Raw genomic sequence first — 17,284 nt, 5'->3', positions numbered from 1 at the left:
ACAGCTGGGACATGAATTTGGTGAGTAGGAAAGAGCAGCCCAATGCCAGCAAGCACGGCGCCGGTGCAGTCCGACACCTGCAGTCACCTCTCATTCAGCATCCTCTCTGTGATGAGCTTTCTCAGAAGCAAAGTGTTGAAAATATAACCGCCTTCAGGTCTAAAATTAGAAACCATTCTGCAGACTGATTTCCTCCCCCTCCTCTTCTTTCTGACCCAGGAAACTCACCAGCTGTAATGTTCCCATAGTAACATGAGACATGGAGGAAAAGCAGATGAAAGATCTCTCCTTGTAGGGACCATGTTGTTCTGCAGCTGAGAGGCACGAGTCTGTTTTGCATCCTTGTAAATGAGTGGGATTAATTAAATGTAGGGCCTGGACACGATGGGCAAAATTTATCTGTTTATAGGTACAAATTGTTGAGGGGGGGGAAAATGTCAATAGTCACACCAGCAAATGCAGAATTAAAGAGAAATGTTTAATTAAAGCATGGAATGTTGTTACAATCCATTCTCTGTGCAACAAAACTACCAGGAGCAGGGCTGGAAGAGAGAGGTGCAGGTGCAACACCATTATTATCCAGAATATAAAACCATGATGTTTTAGTAAGTCAAGAAAGAAGATTTTCAACATTTCAAGCAGTGGCAAACCACGGAGCACGATGTGAGAGTCAACTGAATGATTCTGCCACTGTTCTACTCCAGACACCAGACTTCACTCCCAGGTTCTTGCCTCTCCAGTCCTTGCCTCCAGCTGGAGGTTGCAGGGGATCAAGACATAATCCTGAGCAAGGAAGGAAGGAAGGAAGGAAGGAGGACTGAGCATGGTGCCTGTGTGGCTCCATCAGCCCACACAGGGCTTCCCCATCACCCCTATGGCCCCAGACACTGCCTGTGTCCATGGGGATAAAGAGGGGCTGGGCCTATTTAAGGCAGTGGAACTTGGTCCTGCAAGCTACCAGGGCTGGACAATCAGGCTGTGATTTATTCTGGAGCTGGGAGGTTAGCATTGCTCCCAGGCTTCCTTTAAATCAAGCACAGCAGGGAGCAGTTTAAATGTCTTATTTCTTACCTTGTGAATGGTGATGTTGACATTGGTGTAAGTGAAACTTGCGATGTGGGGCAGGAACACCCCTTGTCTCAGGACCTCTGAGAGAAAGAAAGAGGGAAAGTTCCAGCTGGGTGCTGCCTGGGTCCATGCTGAACTTCCCACATGGCAGCACCCACAGAGCTCCCATCTCCTCACTGTTTATCTGGGCTGGCACCTCCTCACGGATTGTGGGCAGGAACAGCTCCTCCAACAAGGCAGCCTGTGGGGAAAAGGCAGGGTCAGCTCATGGTGTGGGGCTAAAGCAGGAGGAGAGGGGCAGAGACCAGTGAGAGGGTCCTGATGCTCACTGCACCTCTTCCTCTCCCACAAGCACTCAGCTGTCCCTCCCACCAGGTGCAGCCAGCACCCAAAGTCAGTATTCCCATATTTCCCTGCTGGCACCCACTGCCCAGGATGGCTGGGGCAGCCGAGGGTGACAAGGCTCTTAGAGGATGGTGCCAGGAGTGGCCACAGCTGGAGGTACCTACCAGTATAGGACCCACATCAGAGGTGGCCAGGCTGAGCTCGATATCTCTGGAAAACAAAGAGCAGCAGAGGAGCTGCAGGTGCTGAGCTGTACTGGGCAGTTTCTCCTGTTTCCCCAAACTCCCCATTTGGGCCTTTGTGGGAGTGTGAAAGCTGCAGTTCCCACTTTTCTCCCTAGCTATGTTTCTGGAATTTCACTGTCTCCCTGGGGAAGAAGCTATGTCTGCAATGCCTGAACTCTAAAATCCAAAACCTCCCCAGCCCACTTTGCCTCTCCTTTCCCTGCTGTGAGTGGGATGTGTCCCCCTGGGGCTCCTGCAGGGCAGATGGGTCATTACTCTACAGCTGCCACAGAGATGATCATCCTCGTGTCGGCGACGCTGAGGTGGAGCCTGGCAGTCACGTCCTGTGAGGGGAACAGAGGGCAGGATCAGTGAGCAAACAGTCCCACTTTGGCTTTGTGGGGTGTGAGGAACCCATCCAGGCCCTGCCTCCTGCAGTGTGCTCCCTGCATCCTGCGTGATGCCATGTGGGCAAACGCTGCTGGACACCAGGAGCACTGTGATGGAGAAGGCTGAGTCAGCCCTGCGTGGCTACACTGGGGCTCAGAGGAAGGGGCAGAGCCTGTGGGCAGCAGGGACACACTCCCAGCACATGCTCCACACACTTCCACACCCACCACGTTGACACTCAGGAAGCTCTGGGAGAGGGATGGTCCCGCTCCGATCTGGGCAGTGAGGAAGAGCTGCACGATTGCTTTGTCCTCCTCCAGCACCACGTGAGGAGAGCTCCGGCTCACAGCTTGAAGCACCACTGGTAGGTCCTCTTGGAAGAGGGAGCCCATCTGCTGGGGGAGTGGGGTTGTTTCTGGGCAGGGCAGCCACTCCTGCAACCCCAGGGTGGGCAGCTGGGGGACACTGCCTGAGTTGGGCTTGTGCCTCTTGGGGTTACAGGGACAGCACACACCTGAGTGATCCTCTCAGCCAAGGTGGCCGTGGTCAGCGAGCTCTGAAACACAAGGCACAGCTCAGGATCAGACCCATGGGGCTGCTCCAGGGCTCGTGTCCAGCGTGGCCACGCAGCCCCTCTGATGATCCCCATCCCACCTCTGGGTACATGCAGGAGCCCTCCTCACACCAGCCCATGCCAGGAGAGTGTGCAGGTTACTCCTCATGGCAAACTCTCCATGCTCCATTAGACCAGAAATATTTTGAGGAGCTTTGGGGTGAGGGGCTGGGACTAATCTAGGTGCTTGGACACACTCTCATTTCTCTGTAGGGCTTGTGGTTCCTCCAAGACATTCCCAGGGCAGAGCTGTCCCTCCAAGTGTGCATCTCCCACTCCTTCCTTCCTCCCTTGTCCCACTCACCAGGAGACTCACGTTGAGGGCTCCAGACTCTTCCAAGGCAGAGAATAAACTGGTGTAGAAGTGCTCAGAGAAGGCCAGGATGAGGTGGGAAGGGCTGGACCTCGCTGGCTCGGGCATGCTGAAAGGCACAGGGCTGACTGGCAGGGGGATCACTGCCCCTGCTACTTGGAAAGTTGTCTGCAGGGACACAGGCAAAGACAAAATGAATTTCAAGTGTCTCAGGGCTGTAGCACTCGGTGGAAGCAGCTCTGCCAAGGACTGGAGCTGGGCTGTAAGAGCTGGAAAGTGAAGACTTACTTGCAAAGAGATGATGATTCCCTGCTCGGAGTACATGGGGGCAGCCAGGGGCAGGTACTGGACTTGGCAGTTTGGTGTGATGGGGAATGGAGCTGCAAATGGAGCAGAGGGGTGCTCAGGCAGAGGAGGGAAGGAGTGACAGGCTCTGGGAAGTATCTGGGTTTCCAGAGTAAAAAAGACAGGAAAAGAGCTAGGCAAAGGGAGCAGGTCCCCAGGGAGATGATGGCAGCAGAGCCTCTGCTACTGCAGGGTAGGAATTTGTCCCACCTCATAATCTGCTCCAAAATGCTCCTTGAAACCCTCAGTCCATAATGGGACTGAAAGCCAACTGCCCACCTGCCAGAGACATCAGCCGTTCATTTGGAAGAAGCAGCAGTTTGGAGACTTCCAGGCAAATCTATGGAATAAAGAACAAAAAGAAAAGAGAGGTGATAGATGAACATGGGGCTGGCATTGGGTGTCCCCAGAAAGCCTCTGAGGTGGATGTTGCCACTGGCTGGTAGCAGGAGCCAGGGGACAATGGCAGTGTCCAGTGGGCACGGAGCTGTGGGGGAAACCTGGAAAAGCCCCAGGTAGACGTGAAGTGCTCTAATTCTTACAGACCTGTACAATGCTGTCTTATGCCTTTACAAACTTTATCTTACTTTTTCAACGTTGATCTGCTTGTCCACGTCTGAGCCCGAGGACTTGCTGGGTAAAACAACAGAACAGAATTTAGGAGAAAACCAGATCAGCTAAAGGTGGGTGAGTGTCTCTTATGTGACCCAAAAGGTACCCAGAGACAGAATTACCACTGTTTTCTATCAAGCTATGACTACAATTCAGAATCACAAGCTCCTGGAGAATTTCCAGTGGACCTACATTAAAAGCATTCCAGCTGCACAGCTTTAAAAGTACCACTCCCTTGTGACAGACTGAAACTCTCTTAAAATGGGGAAACCACTAAAAAGTAGAGCAAAGCTCCTCCCATGAAGATAAAGTTTTAATGTTGGCCTGTGTTAGCTTTAAGGGCAGTGAGCAACTCTCAATCCAATACCTAGAAACGTTTGTGCCACAGTTTCTTCTTTCACCCATTATCCAAATCCCACAAGGAGGAAAACTGTGGGGCTGACCTGTCTGTCTGCTCGGTGCTCTGCACCTCCTCCAGGGTGGGTTTGCAGTCAGAGGTCACCAGCTCCAGGTTCTCTTCGGGGTTCATGTCCACATGGAGGTCTGCCAGGATGGACAGCCTCATCTCCTTGGTGGCTGAGCTGTGGAGGAGAGCCAAGGCTGGAGCTGGGGGGTGCTCCTGGCCACACTCCCCCCAGGCCACCCTTGCTCCTGCAGGTGACTTCAGGCAGGAGCTTGGTGTGGTTGCAGCCCAGCAGCCCCAGCACTCACGGGGCAGATGCGATGCCCAGGTCCACCTCGATGCTCAGCCTCATCCCGGTGTCGGGGATCAGGGTCAGGGAAAACTTGTCAACTTTGACAGAGATAATTTGGTTCCTGCTGAAGCAGAAAGGAAGGTGTTGGGAGACCAGCACTGACCCTGAGAAACCCCAAAAGTTCACAAGATCTGCACAGATAAATCCACTCCCTGAGAGCAGCAGGGGTTCTGCTGCTGCTGGACACCAGGAAAGGAGCCAGGACTTCATTTCTAAACCTCCTGGTCTGCAGGAGGATTTTTGTTCTCACTTGTAAAGTGCCTTTTGTCACAATATTCAAACACTAGTGTGAGCCGGGGGTATGGCAGGGGCGGGAGAGGGCAACTCACCTGCTTGGGGAGGTGGGAGATGGGGCTGGGGCTGACGAGTCCATGAGGTCCCTCCTGAGGACTGACTCTGCATGTGGCTTTGAAACTTCAGCAACTGTGAAACAGGGCAGATGTTTTATGAGAGCCTCTGGAGCTCGTGTCCTGATGGACAGAGTGAAACCCATTTCTATCCCTTGCTGACCCCCTGCTGCTAGCAATGGGCAGGGGGCGAGGCAGGTGAGCTAAGCAGTGGCATGAGATTCAGGTGCCAGGGTTTGGTGTTTCAGCAGCAGAGTGGAAGGTGTCACTGGCTGCTGCTGGCATGGGAGGTGTGGGTCTGCACTTACGGTATCTCAGTCCAGAGGGGGTGAGGATGCCCCCACAGTCGGGTGACCTGGTGGTGTGAGCTGGCACCAGGAGGCTCAGGAGGATGCTCAGGGTGCGGAGCATCGCCATGCAGGCACCTGGAGGACGAGGAGAGAAAGAAGAGGAAGAGGAGGAGGGGGAGGAAGGGGGCACCCACAGCAGCCTGGTCAGAACAACGTGGCCCTTGCCTGGCCATTGAGGCACGGAGCCACAGGTCTGTTTTTTGACTGGGGCTGTGGTGTGGAGCTTGTCAGCTTTGGTACAATAACAGCCCACAGCTTTCGTGTGGTGTCTCAAAAGCACTGACAGAAGGTTCAGCCTTGAAGAGCCTCTGCAATCTTGTGAGCTAGAACAGTGCCTGCAGCAATATCTCACTTACTGAGGAGCACAGAATGGCCACAACTGGTATAAAAATAGCAAATAAACAGAAGATAAAATTAATAGAGGAAGGAATGGAAATTATGGAGGAGGTATAAAGTCAAATGAAAAGGTGAAAGTGTTATCTGTCTCTGAAAAACATTTGGGAATCATTTATAATGTCTGTAATGCTCTTAGACTGTTATGAAAACAAGGAATTCAGAAAGTTTAACCTGCAGAAAACATACATGTTTATCTCAGTCTTTGCAGAAAGCATCACTTCTGGTGAATGCTGACCCTAATGGAGACACACAAAAGTAGGAGCAATGCCTGTATCAAGTTGTTCAGTTTGCAAAAGCATCTTTACCTCTCCTGGCTGGTCTTCCCATTCTTCTGACTCAGTCTGTGTCTTGCTGTGGCCACACTGAGAAATCCTGCTGGTTTTATATATCCTCCCAGCCAAAGGTGATGGGGCAGGAATTGGCAGAGAGGGCTGGGAACCAGGACACCGGGGGGACACTTTGTTTTTTTGTACCATTTTTATTGTTTCCCCATGGAATTGATTACTTTGGCCGTTGACCTGGCGAGGTGAAGGATTGAACAGCAGGTGCTGGGGCAGCTTGTCTTCACTGTGGTGTTCCTGAGGAGCACAAAGAAAGGCCTCTGGCTGGAGGGTGCCAAGAAATCAAACATTGTTAGAAAGCAAATGTGGATTTCTTTGCTCTGCAGCCACCCTTTCTTCTGAACACCACAGGGACAGCAGCTCTGTGTCCCCCTCTGCTATGGACACGCTGAGAGAGCTCGGGTTGTTCAGCCTGGACAAGAGAAGGCTCCAGGGAGACCTTTGAGCCCCTTCCAGTGCCTAAAGGGGCTCCAAGAGAGCTGCAGAGGGAATTGTGACTAGGCCATGGAATGACAGGACAAGTGGCAATGGCTTTAAACTAACAGACTGCAGGGTTTTGTTAGAGATTAGGAAGAAATTCTTCCCTGTGAGGGTGGTGAGGCCCTCCCACAGGTTGCCCAGACGAACTGTGGCTGTCCCATCCCTGGAAGTGTTCAAGGCCAGGCTGGATGGGACTTGGAAAAGTCTAGAGGAAGATGACAGGGTTTGGAACTGGATGAGCTTTAAGGTCCCTCACAACACAGACTGTTCCAGGATTCTATGAGAGGCTGCTGTGGTTTGTCTTATCCTCCTGGCTCAGGAGAGATGAGACTTGATTATGACCTGAGGGAGATTCTGGCAATTAATTAAGGACATTCTCTTGGTTTCATCAGGGCTGGGTAAGTCTTTTGAAGGTAACAGAAGTGTTTTTATTGGGTTCAGTGAGTTTTAGACCAGACAGAAGATCTGAAATGGCCCTTGTGCAGTATTCCCCTCCTCTCTTAAACCCATTCCCTACCAAAAGCCACTGGCAATATTTATTACAATTGGCTGAGAATACATCAGTGGCACCCACTCTCTTTGATAATATTTCCACAAACAGTGAAAGACTTCATGGCAGGGAATAAAACCCTCTCCTTCCTGTGCTTGATATCCATCATTTTCTTCTGGCTTCCTTTTGGCCTGGAGACAGGGCATGGACCACCAGCAAACACCACACACACACCCCCTGCATGGCCTTACCAGTTCCCCTTTGTGTTCTGACTTCCCCCCATCCCTCCCCATGAGCTCAGCATGACCAGTCTCCAGAGAGGGTTGAGCTGCCCATTTTGCTCTGGCTGCCTTGGCAGTGGGGTGAGGTGTGCAGGACTTGTTGGAACACCTGCAGCCTGGGCAGCAGCCATTGTCCTTTGTGCCTCAGTGATGTGAGGTGCCGGGCTCTGGTTCCAGGTGCGTCTTGACACGTTCAGAGCCCTTGGCCCTCCCCAGCAGGGTGTTACTTTCCTGCTCAGCATGGCAGGGAAATGCCAAGAAAAGCAGCATTCCAGCCATGCTGTGCACTTCCATCAAAGGCATCCTGGAGCAGTGTCAGGAGAAAATATGAAGATGGAGCAGCCTGCCAAGGGAGAGCAGGATTTACACTTCCACGTTGGTGTAGGCAGCCCATTGAGAGGCAAGAGATGTGCTTAGAAAAGTAAATCCATTGAGGAGGTTGTAGCCCTCAGACGAGTGCCCTGCAGCCATGGGAGCTGTTCTGTGGGATGTGACTTTGGCAGGGACATGGACACAGCCTGGGAAAGCCTCTGAGGAGTGAGTGTTTGCTGTGTTTTAGAGCAGCAGTTGGGAATTTGCCCCTGTGGTTCCTTTTTCCAGTGCAGGTGATATCACCAGCTCTCCCTGAGATTGGGGATTTTCTGGAGAGCGTTATTATCTGTTCCAGCAGTGCAAGGGTTGGGGATAAACTGCCACCACGGTGCTTAGAGGTGGATTTTCTCCTCCTGAAGAGCTGTTCTGGACCTGATGATGCCTGTGGAGGCTTAATTAGATGTCAACTCACAGCATAATGACTGATCAAGTTACTAGCACAAAAGTGTCTTTCTGGCATGATGTGCTCCTTGTCGGGAGTTATCCATAAATCTTACACTCCTGTTAGATAAGATGTAAATCTCCTTGTCTGGGCTTAGCAGCAGGCCACCGAGCACAGCTCTGGGAGGGAGGTAATGACGGATTAAACCTCATGACAAGTTTTATACAGAAATGAAGAGAGGAAATAAATTACTTTGTGCTGCATTACCTCACCAGGCTGAGCTCCCAGAGCTGGGTCCTGCTGGGTGGAGCACCCAGGAGGGGATGGGGGAGGACACAGTGGTGGCCAAAGGGACAGCAGCAGGCTGGCTGGAGGAGGGTTCTGTGCAGCCTGTTTGCAGCCTGGTGGGATGTGTGGGTGTCCCGTGGTGGAATTAGGATAGGGTTGGGGCTGAGGAGCCATTCTGTGGGTGGATGCAAGTTCTCATCCTCACTCTAACCCTGCCTGAAATCAGTAAGAATATTATTGAGGTTACCACCATTTTCACTGGGTTATCCCCCAGCTGAGCCCATGTCCTCCCCCAGTGCTTGTTCAACCTTTGGGGAGCTGCTCCTGGAAGAGTCACAATTACATGTGTGTCTCCAGGAGCAGAATCTGCCACTGCCCATCTTAGCTTTCTTCTTGCTCCCACTTCTGTCTGTACCACGTAATTAAGCAGATGAGGTTTTTCCTTCAGACTTGGTGCACAAGTCTCTGTTGGCTGGGAGCTTTCATTTGGGATCCAAGAGTGAGAGTTTACCCAGACTTTCAGATTTATCAGTGAAATTATTTATATTGGCAGATGTTGGAAACCCTCAGGGACCAGCTCACACCGCAGTATTCCCTTTAATTCTTTTGTTTCTCCTCTTTCTCAGTCAGGTTTTATAGACTGACTGCTCCTTATCTCTCTGCAGAAGATCAGCAGGGGTCCTGGGATGGGATATGTTAATGGAGATGTTTTTTATGACACACTGCAACCCCTCACCCTCCAGCACAGGCTCTCCCCTGGGGGTTTGTGCTGAACTCCTCGTATTCTGCAAATCCTCCAGCAGTCTCAGCTACTCTAAATGGGAGTGATGTTCTGCAGAAAATGGCAGGGGAAGCTGTGAAAAAAAGCCCAGGACCAAGGCCAGGAAAGGCATCTGGGGGTGAGTGATGAGCCGCAGCCTCCAGCCCAGAACCAGGACAGGCAAAGAAAAGTGGGAGGCTGGGAAGTGTCAGCCCGGAGGCAGCCACGAATCACTCCCTGCTAACAAGTGGGATATTAAAGCTGGTGATTTTCTGCATGGCTGTGTCTACAAACACACAAAGAAACTGTAACTTAAAGGCAACAAAGCACCTCAGCTCCTGCCTCCACACCGGTGTCCCAGCTTTTGTCCCTGATGTCCCAATGCAACCCCTGAATTTCTGGGGGATCAGAGCCAGTCCTCCAACCCCCAGATCCATGCTGGATGGGGGCATGGAGATGTTTTGAATGCCAAAACATATTTTTCCTGATTTTTTTCAAAATTAGACAGTGTGACTTTTCATTGGGAAGAACCATGTTTCTAAATTTAAAATTAGATTTAAATGGTAAGTTTGAACAAGAAGGGGAAGAAAAATTAATGAGAATATCAGCAAGAAGTGACTTCGCTGTAAGCAAAAATCCTGGGCATCAGGCTCTGACTGTTCCCCCTTACCCAGCTCTTTTCCTTTGTCTTTCCTTCAGGCTGAAGGTGAAAAGTTTCTGTGTCCTGGTGACCTTTCTGGGCTCAGGGCTCTTCATGGCTTAGTCCAAATGAGAATCACTGGGAAAAGGTTAATGGGAACCAGTGCCCATGGGGAGCATGGCTGGGGGATCTGGGGCTCACTCGTCCCTGGGGTTTATCCTGTGCTGACCAAACTTTGCTCTGTGCAGATTTACAGCAGAAACATGGAAATCACAAACCTGATGGCTGGAGGGTGGCTGGGGCAGGACACCAGGGGCACCCCGAGGTTCAGCCCCAGGAGCTCCCACATCCCCTTTGCCAGTGTTAGAACCAACCCCCCCAGCAGGAAATTCCCAAAGGACACATCGCTGGTTTGCCAGGATTGGCAATTCCTCAGGGGCAGGTCACAGCACTGTTAGAGGTTTCAGTCTTCAGGTTTGGATTTCTGCAGCACACAAATACTTTTTGCAGTTCTTTTTTTCCCACTAAACAAAGATTTTATGGACAAATTCAGACCAGTTCTAGTTGTGCTATTCAATGCAATGTGCATATCTGTCTGCTTTGTACTCCCAGACTGTCAGAGCTTCTTTTAGGGATGTAAGCTTTCAGCTTCATTTAAAACCAGAAGATGGCATTCTTGAGAAAAGAGAGAAAACACATCTTATTAGACATGAGGCAAATTTTGCCCTTATCCGTACCAGATCAATTTCTTTAGCGAGTGACTTTCCCACCTTTTGATCTTCAATGAATAATTATTGCTGGGTACGTGAGGGCTCTGAGGGTGATGAGTCCTCCCAGCCCAGTGTGCAGCCCAAGTCGTGAGCAAGGTCCTTCACAGCACCCTTCAGAAAGTGCTGCCAGCTCGGGTAAGTCCCATCCTCCTCCCATCCCTGTTTCCCAGAGATCATCTCCTCCTCCCTCTCCTCCTTCTCCTCCTCCACCTCCTCCACCTCCTCCTTCTCCTCCGTGCACTGTAACAGATTTCACACTTTTGCCACACAAAGGAGCTTTCAGACTGGTGAAAAAAGCATTTCCAGCCATTCCTGGGTTTATGCAGCAATTGCACTGGTGCTGCTGGAAGCCCCCTTGTCCCAGCCTGGCAGGCAGGGATGTGAGCTGCCCTTGGGGTTGAGCACCTGGTTCCCAAAGGCTTGTCAAAGGACAGACCTGCAGCCCCCCAGCACATCATAAAGTCATTCCATTTTAGTCAGATACCTGTGGGGATCTGGCCCTGCTCTTTGCTCAGCTTAAGGCAGGTTTAATCCAGAATAACCCAGTTCAGCCAGGGACAGAGGAAACTGAGGCAAGCCCTGATTTGTGTAACCAGCAGTGGAGGCTCCTGATGTTTGTGGTCTGGCAGCCTCAAAACTCTCCTTCCACTAGAAGTGTAACCTGAAAATGAAAATGTTATTTTAAGGAATAATATTTCAAGGCATAAGAAATTATAAATCAGCCTCCTAAACTGTTTTTCCCCAAGCACAAATGCTCAGAAGTGATCCCTGCTCCCAATGTGCATCCATGGGAGAGTTTTGGCCACCAGTAACTCTCCTGGGTGTGGCAGCTGTGGGGTGGGACCCTGGCACATTCCTCCAGTTCCCAGGACTGTCAGGGGTTCTGCTAGGACAGCCACCCTTCCATTGCAGTGGATCTGGAGGGGGAAGTGTTGGGCAGTGCCTCCTGCCAGGCTCTGTCTGCCCAGTCCCTCAGAGGGAGGAGGAATCTGCCTGCATGGACAGAGCCACAGCAAAGGGTGCAGACAGCTTCTCTGAGGCCTCCTGGAGCATTGTTCCTGTCCTCAGAATCACACCCTTGCTATCACAGTTCTTTGCCTTTCTGAAATCTCCAAAAATCAACACATCTCCTTTAACCACGCCTAAACCCAGCTGAAATGGCAGCAAAATTCCCCACCTTGCAGCATCCATTTATCTACTTAACTCATGTGGGAAGGATGCCAAAAGCAGAGACTAAACTAAAACACACAAACCCAAGAATTCCCACCCTGTTGATTTTCCCTCTGAGTATTCCCAAAATCCTTTGGTATGCAGGGAAATGCTGGAGATGCTGGCAGTGCCCACCACGGCCGAGGTGTCTCTGGCAGTGTCTCCTACTCATTTCAGGGGTGCTGTGTGCAGGGATCCTGTCTGCCCTGCTGGCAGCACCTACAATATCAGTGGGGACAAGGTAGGGACACTGCCATGGTGGCTTTGCCATACCCTGGGCCACCCCTGGGCTTTGTGCCATTAGTCCATCACACACAAACACAGAATCAACTGTTAAATCCCACCCAGGTGCTTTTTGCTGTTAAATCCACAGAACATGCTGGTGTTGGACGTGCCTGTCACTGAGACCTGAGGGATGGGGGCTCTGTGGCTGCAGTCCCCAATCCCCACTTTCCACGACTCAGGAGAATAGATGGGAGAGGGAGCAGCAGAGTGCTGGTGTTCCTGGGGTGTCCCTTCCTTTCTTTGGCTTTCCAAGAGTTTGACTCCCCAAACAGAAATAAAAAGACCTCATGACCCCCTGGTGAGACTGTCCTGCTGTGCACTGTCAGATCCAGCTGGGCATGGCTGGGCAGAGGCTGTGCCCTGAAAGAGCTGAAACCTAAATAAATCATATTTGCATTGTCAGGATGCATCACCCATACTCCCACAAGATGGGTGCAAGAAGGTGACCCCCTGCTCCCAGGGTGCAGGTGCTGTGAGGGGTGGGCAGTGTGCCCAGGCATTAGGACCCCAGAAGGAGTTAGGTTTGGGCTGGTGTTGGGATTTATCAGCTGCTTCACTGATATCGATCCTGAGTGTGTAACTCACTGACTCCTGGATAATTTCTTGTCATTAGTAAGTCAATAAACAGCTTTGATCCTGATTTCATTGAGCTGACATGATTTAAACATCTTTTCCTGGTGACAGGAAGCTGGCACCGAATCGAGGATATCTTTGGAAAGATTGTTGTGGGTTTTTTTGGGAAATTAGTCTCAGGAAAACCTGCTGGGGAGGCAGGCTCCAAAACCCTGTCTGTTCTCCACAGGGATTTGTTCTGCATCATGTGTAAGGAATCATTCTCCTTGGGAGTCCTCAACAGTGAGGAAGGAGCTGTAAAAACAGCTCCCTACAAAAAGTGGGGTTTGTGATGCCTCTCTTCCTGTCACTGCAAGCATGGGCCAGATCTCCCTTATTGTTCTTGTGTTAGCTAACAAACAAATTGAACAGTTTGAGTCTCAAGCCTATGAGTAGAGCAAAAAAAAAATGAATCCACATATCTGTCCACAGCTTTCCTAGAGAATTCAAGGCTGGGAATCTCAAGGAACACCTAGTTAATTTTTCATGAGGCAGCTCTGTTGCTGAACCACACTGTCATGTCCCTGGTGCTGGTGTTCTGGGGTGGATGTTCAGCCTTGTCCAGTGATGTTCCCTGGAGCCCTGATCCCTCAGCAGCAGGGATGTACCAGTCTCTCTGGTCCCAGAGGGATGGCAGGGCAAACCTTGGTTTCCTCAGGCAGACAGGCCATGTCTGAATGATGTCATCAGTGGGAGAGCAGAGCAAATCCACTTCATTTTCCAGCCATAGCTGGGATATTTCCCCCAGTCTGCTCTGAAGGGAGCCTGCTGTTGTCAAGGTCTCAGACTCTTCTTGGGGGTACGTGCCCCTTACTGTTTGCCTGACAGCTTCATTTCAGGTGATCCAAGCACAGGGAACTGAGGCAAACGTGTCTGTTCACACCAGCCCTATTCTTCTCCCTCTGACGAAATCCGTTCTGGTTTCTGTCCTCACTCCCTGTGCTCTTGGGGCTTTGAAAGTCACTTTAGCGAGACCTGGACATCACCATGTCATTCTCTTTATGGGAATCTGCTTCGGTTTTTCCAAAATATCCGATGGTCAGAGACCTCTGCATTCAGCAGCCACTGGGGAGAGGCCAAGTTATTGTCATGCCTGAAAGGTCACTGGGCAGGAGCTGTTCCCAGAGCTGCCACCCTGCCCCTTCCCTGTGCACTGACCAGTGTCGGGGCTGTCTTCGTGGTAATTCAGCTTTTGGACAGTGGCTCCTGGACCATGAAGCGATTCAGGATAAATGATAACTTAATACCATCTTGTTAACACCCTCGTCCATCTTATCAAAGGTCATGATCTCACCATGACAGCCAGGCTTTGTGCTCCAGAGGTCCTGGCTGATCAGGTTGCAAGGAGAATGACAACTCCTTCAGGGCTTTGATATCTTTGCCACCCCTTCCTTGGCCTTTAACTAAGGTATTTTTTCAAAGCTGGAAATAATGTGTGTCCAAAGCTGGCTAATCTGCTGGAAATATTTATTTCCAAGTTTACAGAAAGTATTAACACTGAGCAAGCAATTTTTCTGGATTATTTTTCAGCAGAGCTGGGGAGCAGCCATTGCCATCCACTCCTGTTGTCAATGAGCACATCAGAGAGTGAAGAGTTCAGCCCAGTCCCCTCAGCTGGTGCATTCTCCCTTCAGCACAGACAGCTTTTGCTGTGCTTGTCAGGATGTGCCCCATGCATGGGGACCACGTTTGGTCCATGGAGGGAGGTTTCTTTTCCCTGCCCCAAAGAGCTGCTGCAGTGTCTCTGTGTCTCCTGGGCAGCAATCAGGGCAGGGGTTTGGAGAGAGCTACAAGGAGGAAGCAGAAGACCCTGGGCAGCTGCAGCACATCTGTTGCATGGGGTGGTGTGCCACAATGGGATCAACAATCCTTCCAGAACTTCAGAAAGACCCCAGAGCAACAAGTTCTGGCCTGGGACCTTCCAGGTCAATGGCAGCAGCCTCTCAAGAGAGTATTCCTGTTCAGCACATCCCACCTCCAGCCCCCTGGGGCACTCTGAGCAGAGGTGATGGATTTGGAAGCAATTCCATGCCAGTTAAAGGGCAGCATTTCCCAGTTAGGTGGTGTCTCTCCAAAGAGTCTGTCAGCCCAGGGTATCTGTTAGGCTGTGACATCTGATCAGGCTGTAGGCAAGTTGGATGGGAATGCTGGGCATGTCCTGGTGGCCTGGACAGGGAATACCTGGCTCTATTACTATCTCCACAGTCTGTCTTTACACTGGAAAAGGTGCTGCCTGGTCCTTCATTTATCATAACACGTGGCACATCCCCACACAGGGGATTACTGCTCAGCACTGCAGCCCTGAGAACTGCAGAAGTAAGAGCAGCCAGGGGTGGCCAGTGTTTTGACATATTTTTCAGTCAGAACATCAATTTTATTTAGAAGGAAAAAAGAAAGAAAGGTATTTTATCAGAGCATGGCATCTCAGCCACGTCCTCATCTAGGCAGGATGAAAGGATGATGCACCACAGCAGGCTCCCAGGGCTGGCTGAATCTGCACCTACAGGTTGCTCAATGATTTACCTAACTCCTAATATCTCCAAGGAAATATTTGCAGTGGAAGTCACCAGAAACAAGACCTTGTTTGTTTTGCTCCCCACCAATTATTTTGGATGTCCCAAATGACATCACCTGCTTTTTTCTTGCTGTGAAGCTCTATATATGAAGATCCTGGATCCCCCTGATCTTCAGAAGACAGGGGCATTGGCTGGAGAAAGAGCTTGGTCAGGTAAGAGCAAACTTATTCCTCAAAAATTGTGCTCCTTGCTTCTGCCTCTGCAAACCCTCAGTGTTCCTTTGGGAGTGCTGGCCTTTAACAAAAATTGTTATTCTTACCTGCTGCCTGCCTGAATTCTGTTCTGAGAAGTAAATGGTGCCTTTCAGTGCAAGTTTCTCCAGAAGAGATGTGGTGTTCATTGGATTTGCAGTCCTTGCAGAAAAAAGGGTATTTCAGGGTTTTCATAAATAATTATCACTTCAATTATCTTTGGTATAACTCGATTATCTGCCATAGATTTCTAGTTAAGGTGAATTAGACCTCTCTCACTTGTTTTGATCCCTTTTTGATGAGTTATTTACATTTAAATAAATTTGGAGCAATGAAGTTCATTTTGGTTCTTTAAAAAAGAAAAATAAGCTACTTTAAGTTCTAGGTCCAACAGAAATATTTCAATGACACTGAAATGTTAAAGTTTATTTTCTCTTTCTTACAATTCTATCAGGTGTTTCCATGCAGAGGGAAGCCTCAGAATCTGATGTTTGTGCAGAAATCATGACATTCTCCCTGGAGGTTCTCTCCTTGCTCGATATGTTTGTGTATTTGTACTCTGTAGATGTTGTTGCTTTTCTTCTAGAGACAATCATGTTGTCAGAAATGTCTTGTTTTCCCCTTCTGTGGCATGCAGGATTTGTTTCTTGGAGAAATCCCCATCCAGGGTGGATGAGTCCCAAATCACACAGTTCAGTCACGCCATTGCTCACCAGCACTGGGGGTCACAGCAGGAACATCCCAACCACCCTTTGCTCTCCCCCTGACTGCTCTGGCCATCGGCCTTTGGAGTAACTGGTGTTGACACTCAGGTTCCTCCTGCAGGAAAGAGCCACCAGGAGTGTCACTGTCCATCATCACCAGTGTGATGAGGAGGCAGGAGAGATGCCAGCAGCCTCCTCCCCGATTTTGTCTTCCCTGACATTCCTTCTTTCTCCCTCCCTCCTTTCTCCTCCCTCCCTTCTCTGTCCTCCCTCCATGGGCTGGTGCTTGCTCTCCCAGCACTGCACTCATGGCAATCACTTCCCACAGTTATCAGGACCGAAGATGTCGGTGTTGTGGACTGTTGTCCTGCTCAACAGCCTGCTGATCCCTTCACAAGGATTTATAATCCCACTCTCGGTTTCCAGACCAGATATGAATGGTAAGTGTATGTAAGAGACAGGATTTATCCTTCTTTTGAGGCCAGTTCTGCTCTTTTTGTCTCTTGACCATGGTCAGAAAATCACAAGCTGGTGCAGATCTACCCAGCAATAGTGGCAATGCAAGTAATTTGCATTTATAAAGGACTTTGAGATGGCACTTCAGTTACTTTACAGAGGCTGGTGACACCACCTCTTTTGTATGAAGAGGGAGAGAGGAAGTGAGGGAAAAGCCAGGCTGTCACACCTTGTGTAGCTCACAGTGACCTCTGATTCTGTTCTTCAGGTTTTAAAGATTCACCAGCCAAAGATGTTCCCCAGAGAGCTTCAGGTGGTCTCCTTAGTGGCAATCTGCTTGGTGGGCTCCTTGGCAAGCAAGGACTCACTGGGGGTCTCCTTGGCAAAGAAGGTGCTGTCAGCAGTCTCCTTGGGAAAAAAGGACTTGTTGGAGGTCTCCTTGGTGAAGATGGTCCTGTAGGCAGTCTTCTTGGGAAAAAAGGACTTGTTGGAGGTCTCCTTGGTGAAGATGGTCCTGTAGGCAGTCTCCTTGGGCAAAAAGGACTTGTTGGAGGTCTCCTTGGTGAAGATGGTCCTGTAGGCAGTCTCCTTGGGCAAAAAGGACTTGTTGGAGGTCTCCTTGGTGAAGATGGCCCTGTAGGCAGTCTTCTTGGGCAAAAAGGACTTGTTGGAGGTCTCCTTGGTGAAGA

General features: G+C 50.3%; 1 protein-coding gene across 1 annotated transcript; it reads right to left on the bottom strand.

The window, feature by feature from the left end:
- Nucleotides 1-714: 714 nt before the first annotated feature.
- BPIFB2 (BPI fold containing family B member 2) lies at nucleotides 715-13,954 on the bottom strand. Its single transcript, XM_030232592.1, has 17 exons — nucleotides 13,916-13,954; nucleotides 6,264-6,336; nucleotides 5,321-5,437; nucleotides 4,995-5,088; nucleotides 4,622-4,726; nucleotides 4,354-4,491; nucleotides 3,886-3,931; nucleotides 3,578-3,638; nucleotides 3,242-3,333; nucleotides 2,945-3,121; nucleotides 2,542-2,583; nucleotides 2,255-2,419; nucleotides 1,914-1,981; nucleotides 1,578-1,623; nucleotides 1,246-1,309; nucleotides 1,072-1,148; nucleotides 715-783 (listed from the first exon to the last, which is right to left on the bottom strand). Exons 1-17 carry the CDS (start codon nucleotides 13,952-13,954, stop codon nucleotides 715-717), a joined length of 1,473 nt encoding a protein of 490 aa, XP_030088452.1.
- Between the last annotated feature and the right edge of the window lie 3,330 nt (nucleotides 13,955-17,284).

Source organism: Serinus canaria, chromosome 20, assembly GCF_022539315.1.
Source record: "Serinus canaria isolate serCan28SL12 chromosome 20, serCan2020, whole genome shotgun sequence".
Taxonomy (NCBI): domain Eukaryota; kingdom Metazoa; phylum Chordata; class Aves; order Passeriformes; family Fringillidae; genus Serinus; species Serinus canaria.
The sequence above is the reverse complement of the archived record's forward strand: the minus strand, read 5'-3'. Positions and strand labels throughout refer to the sequence as shown.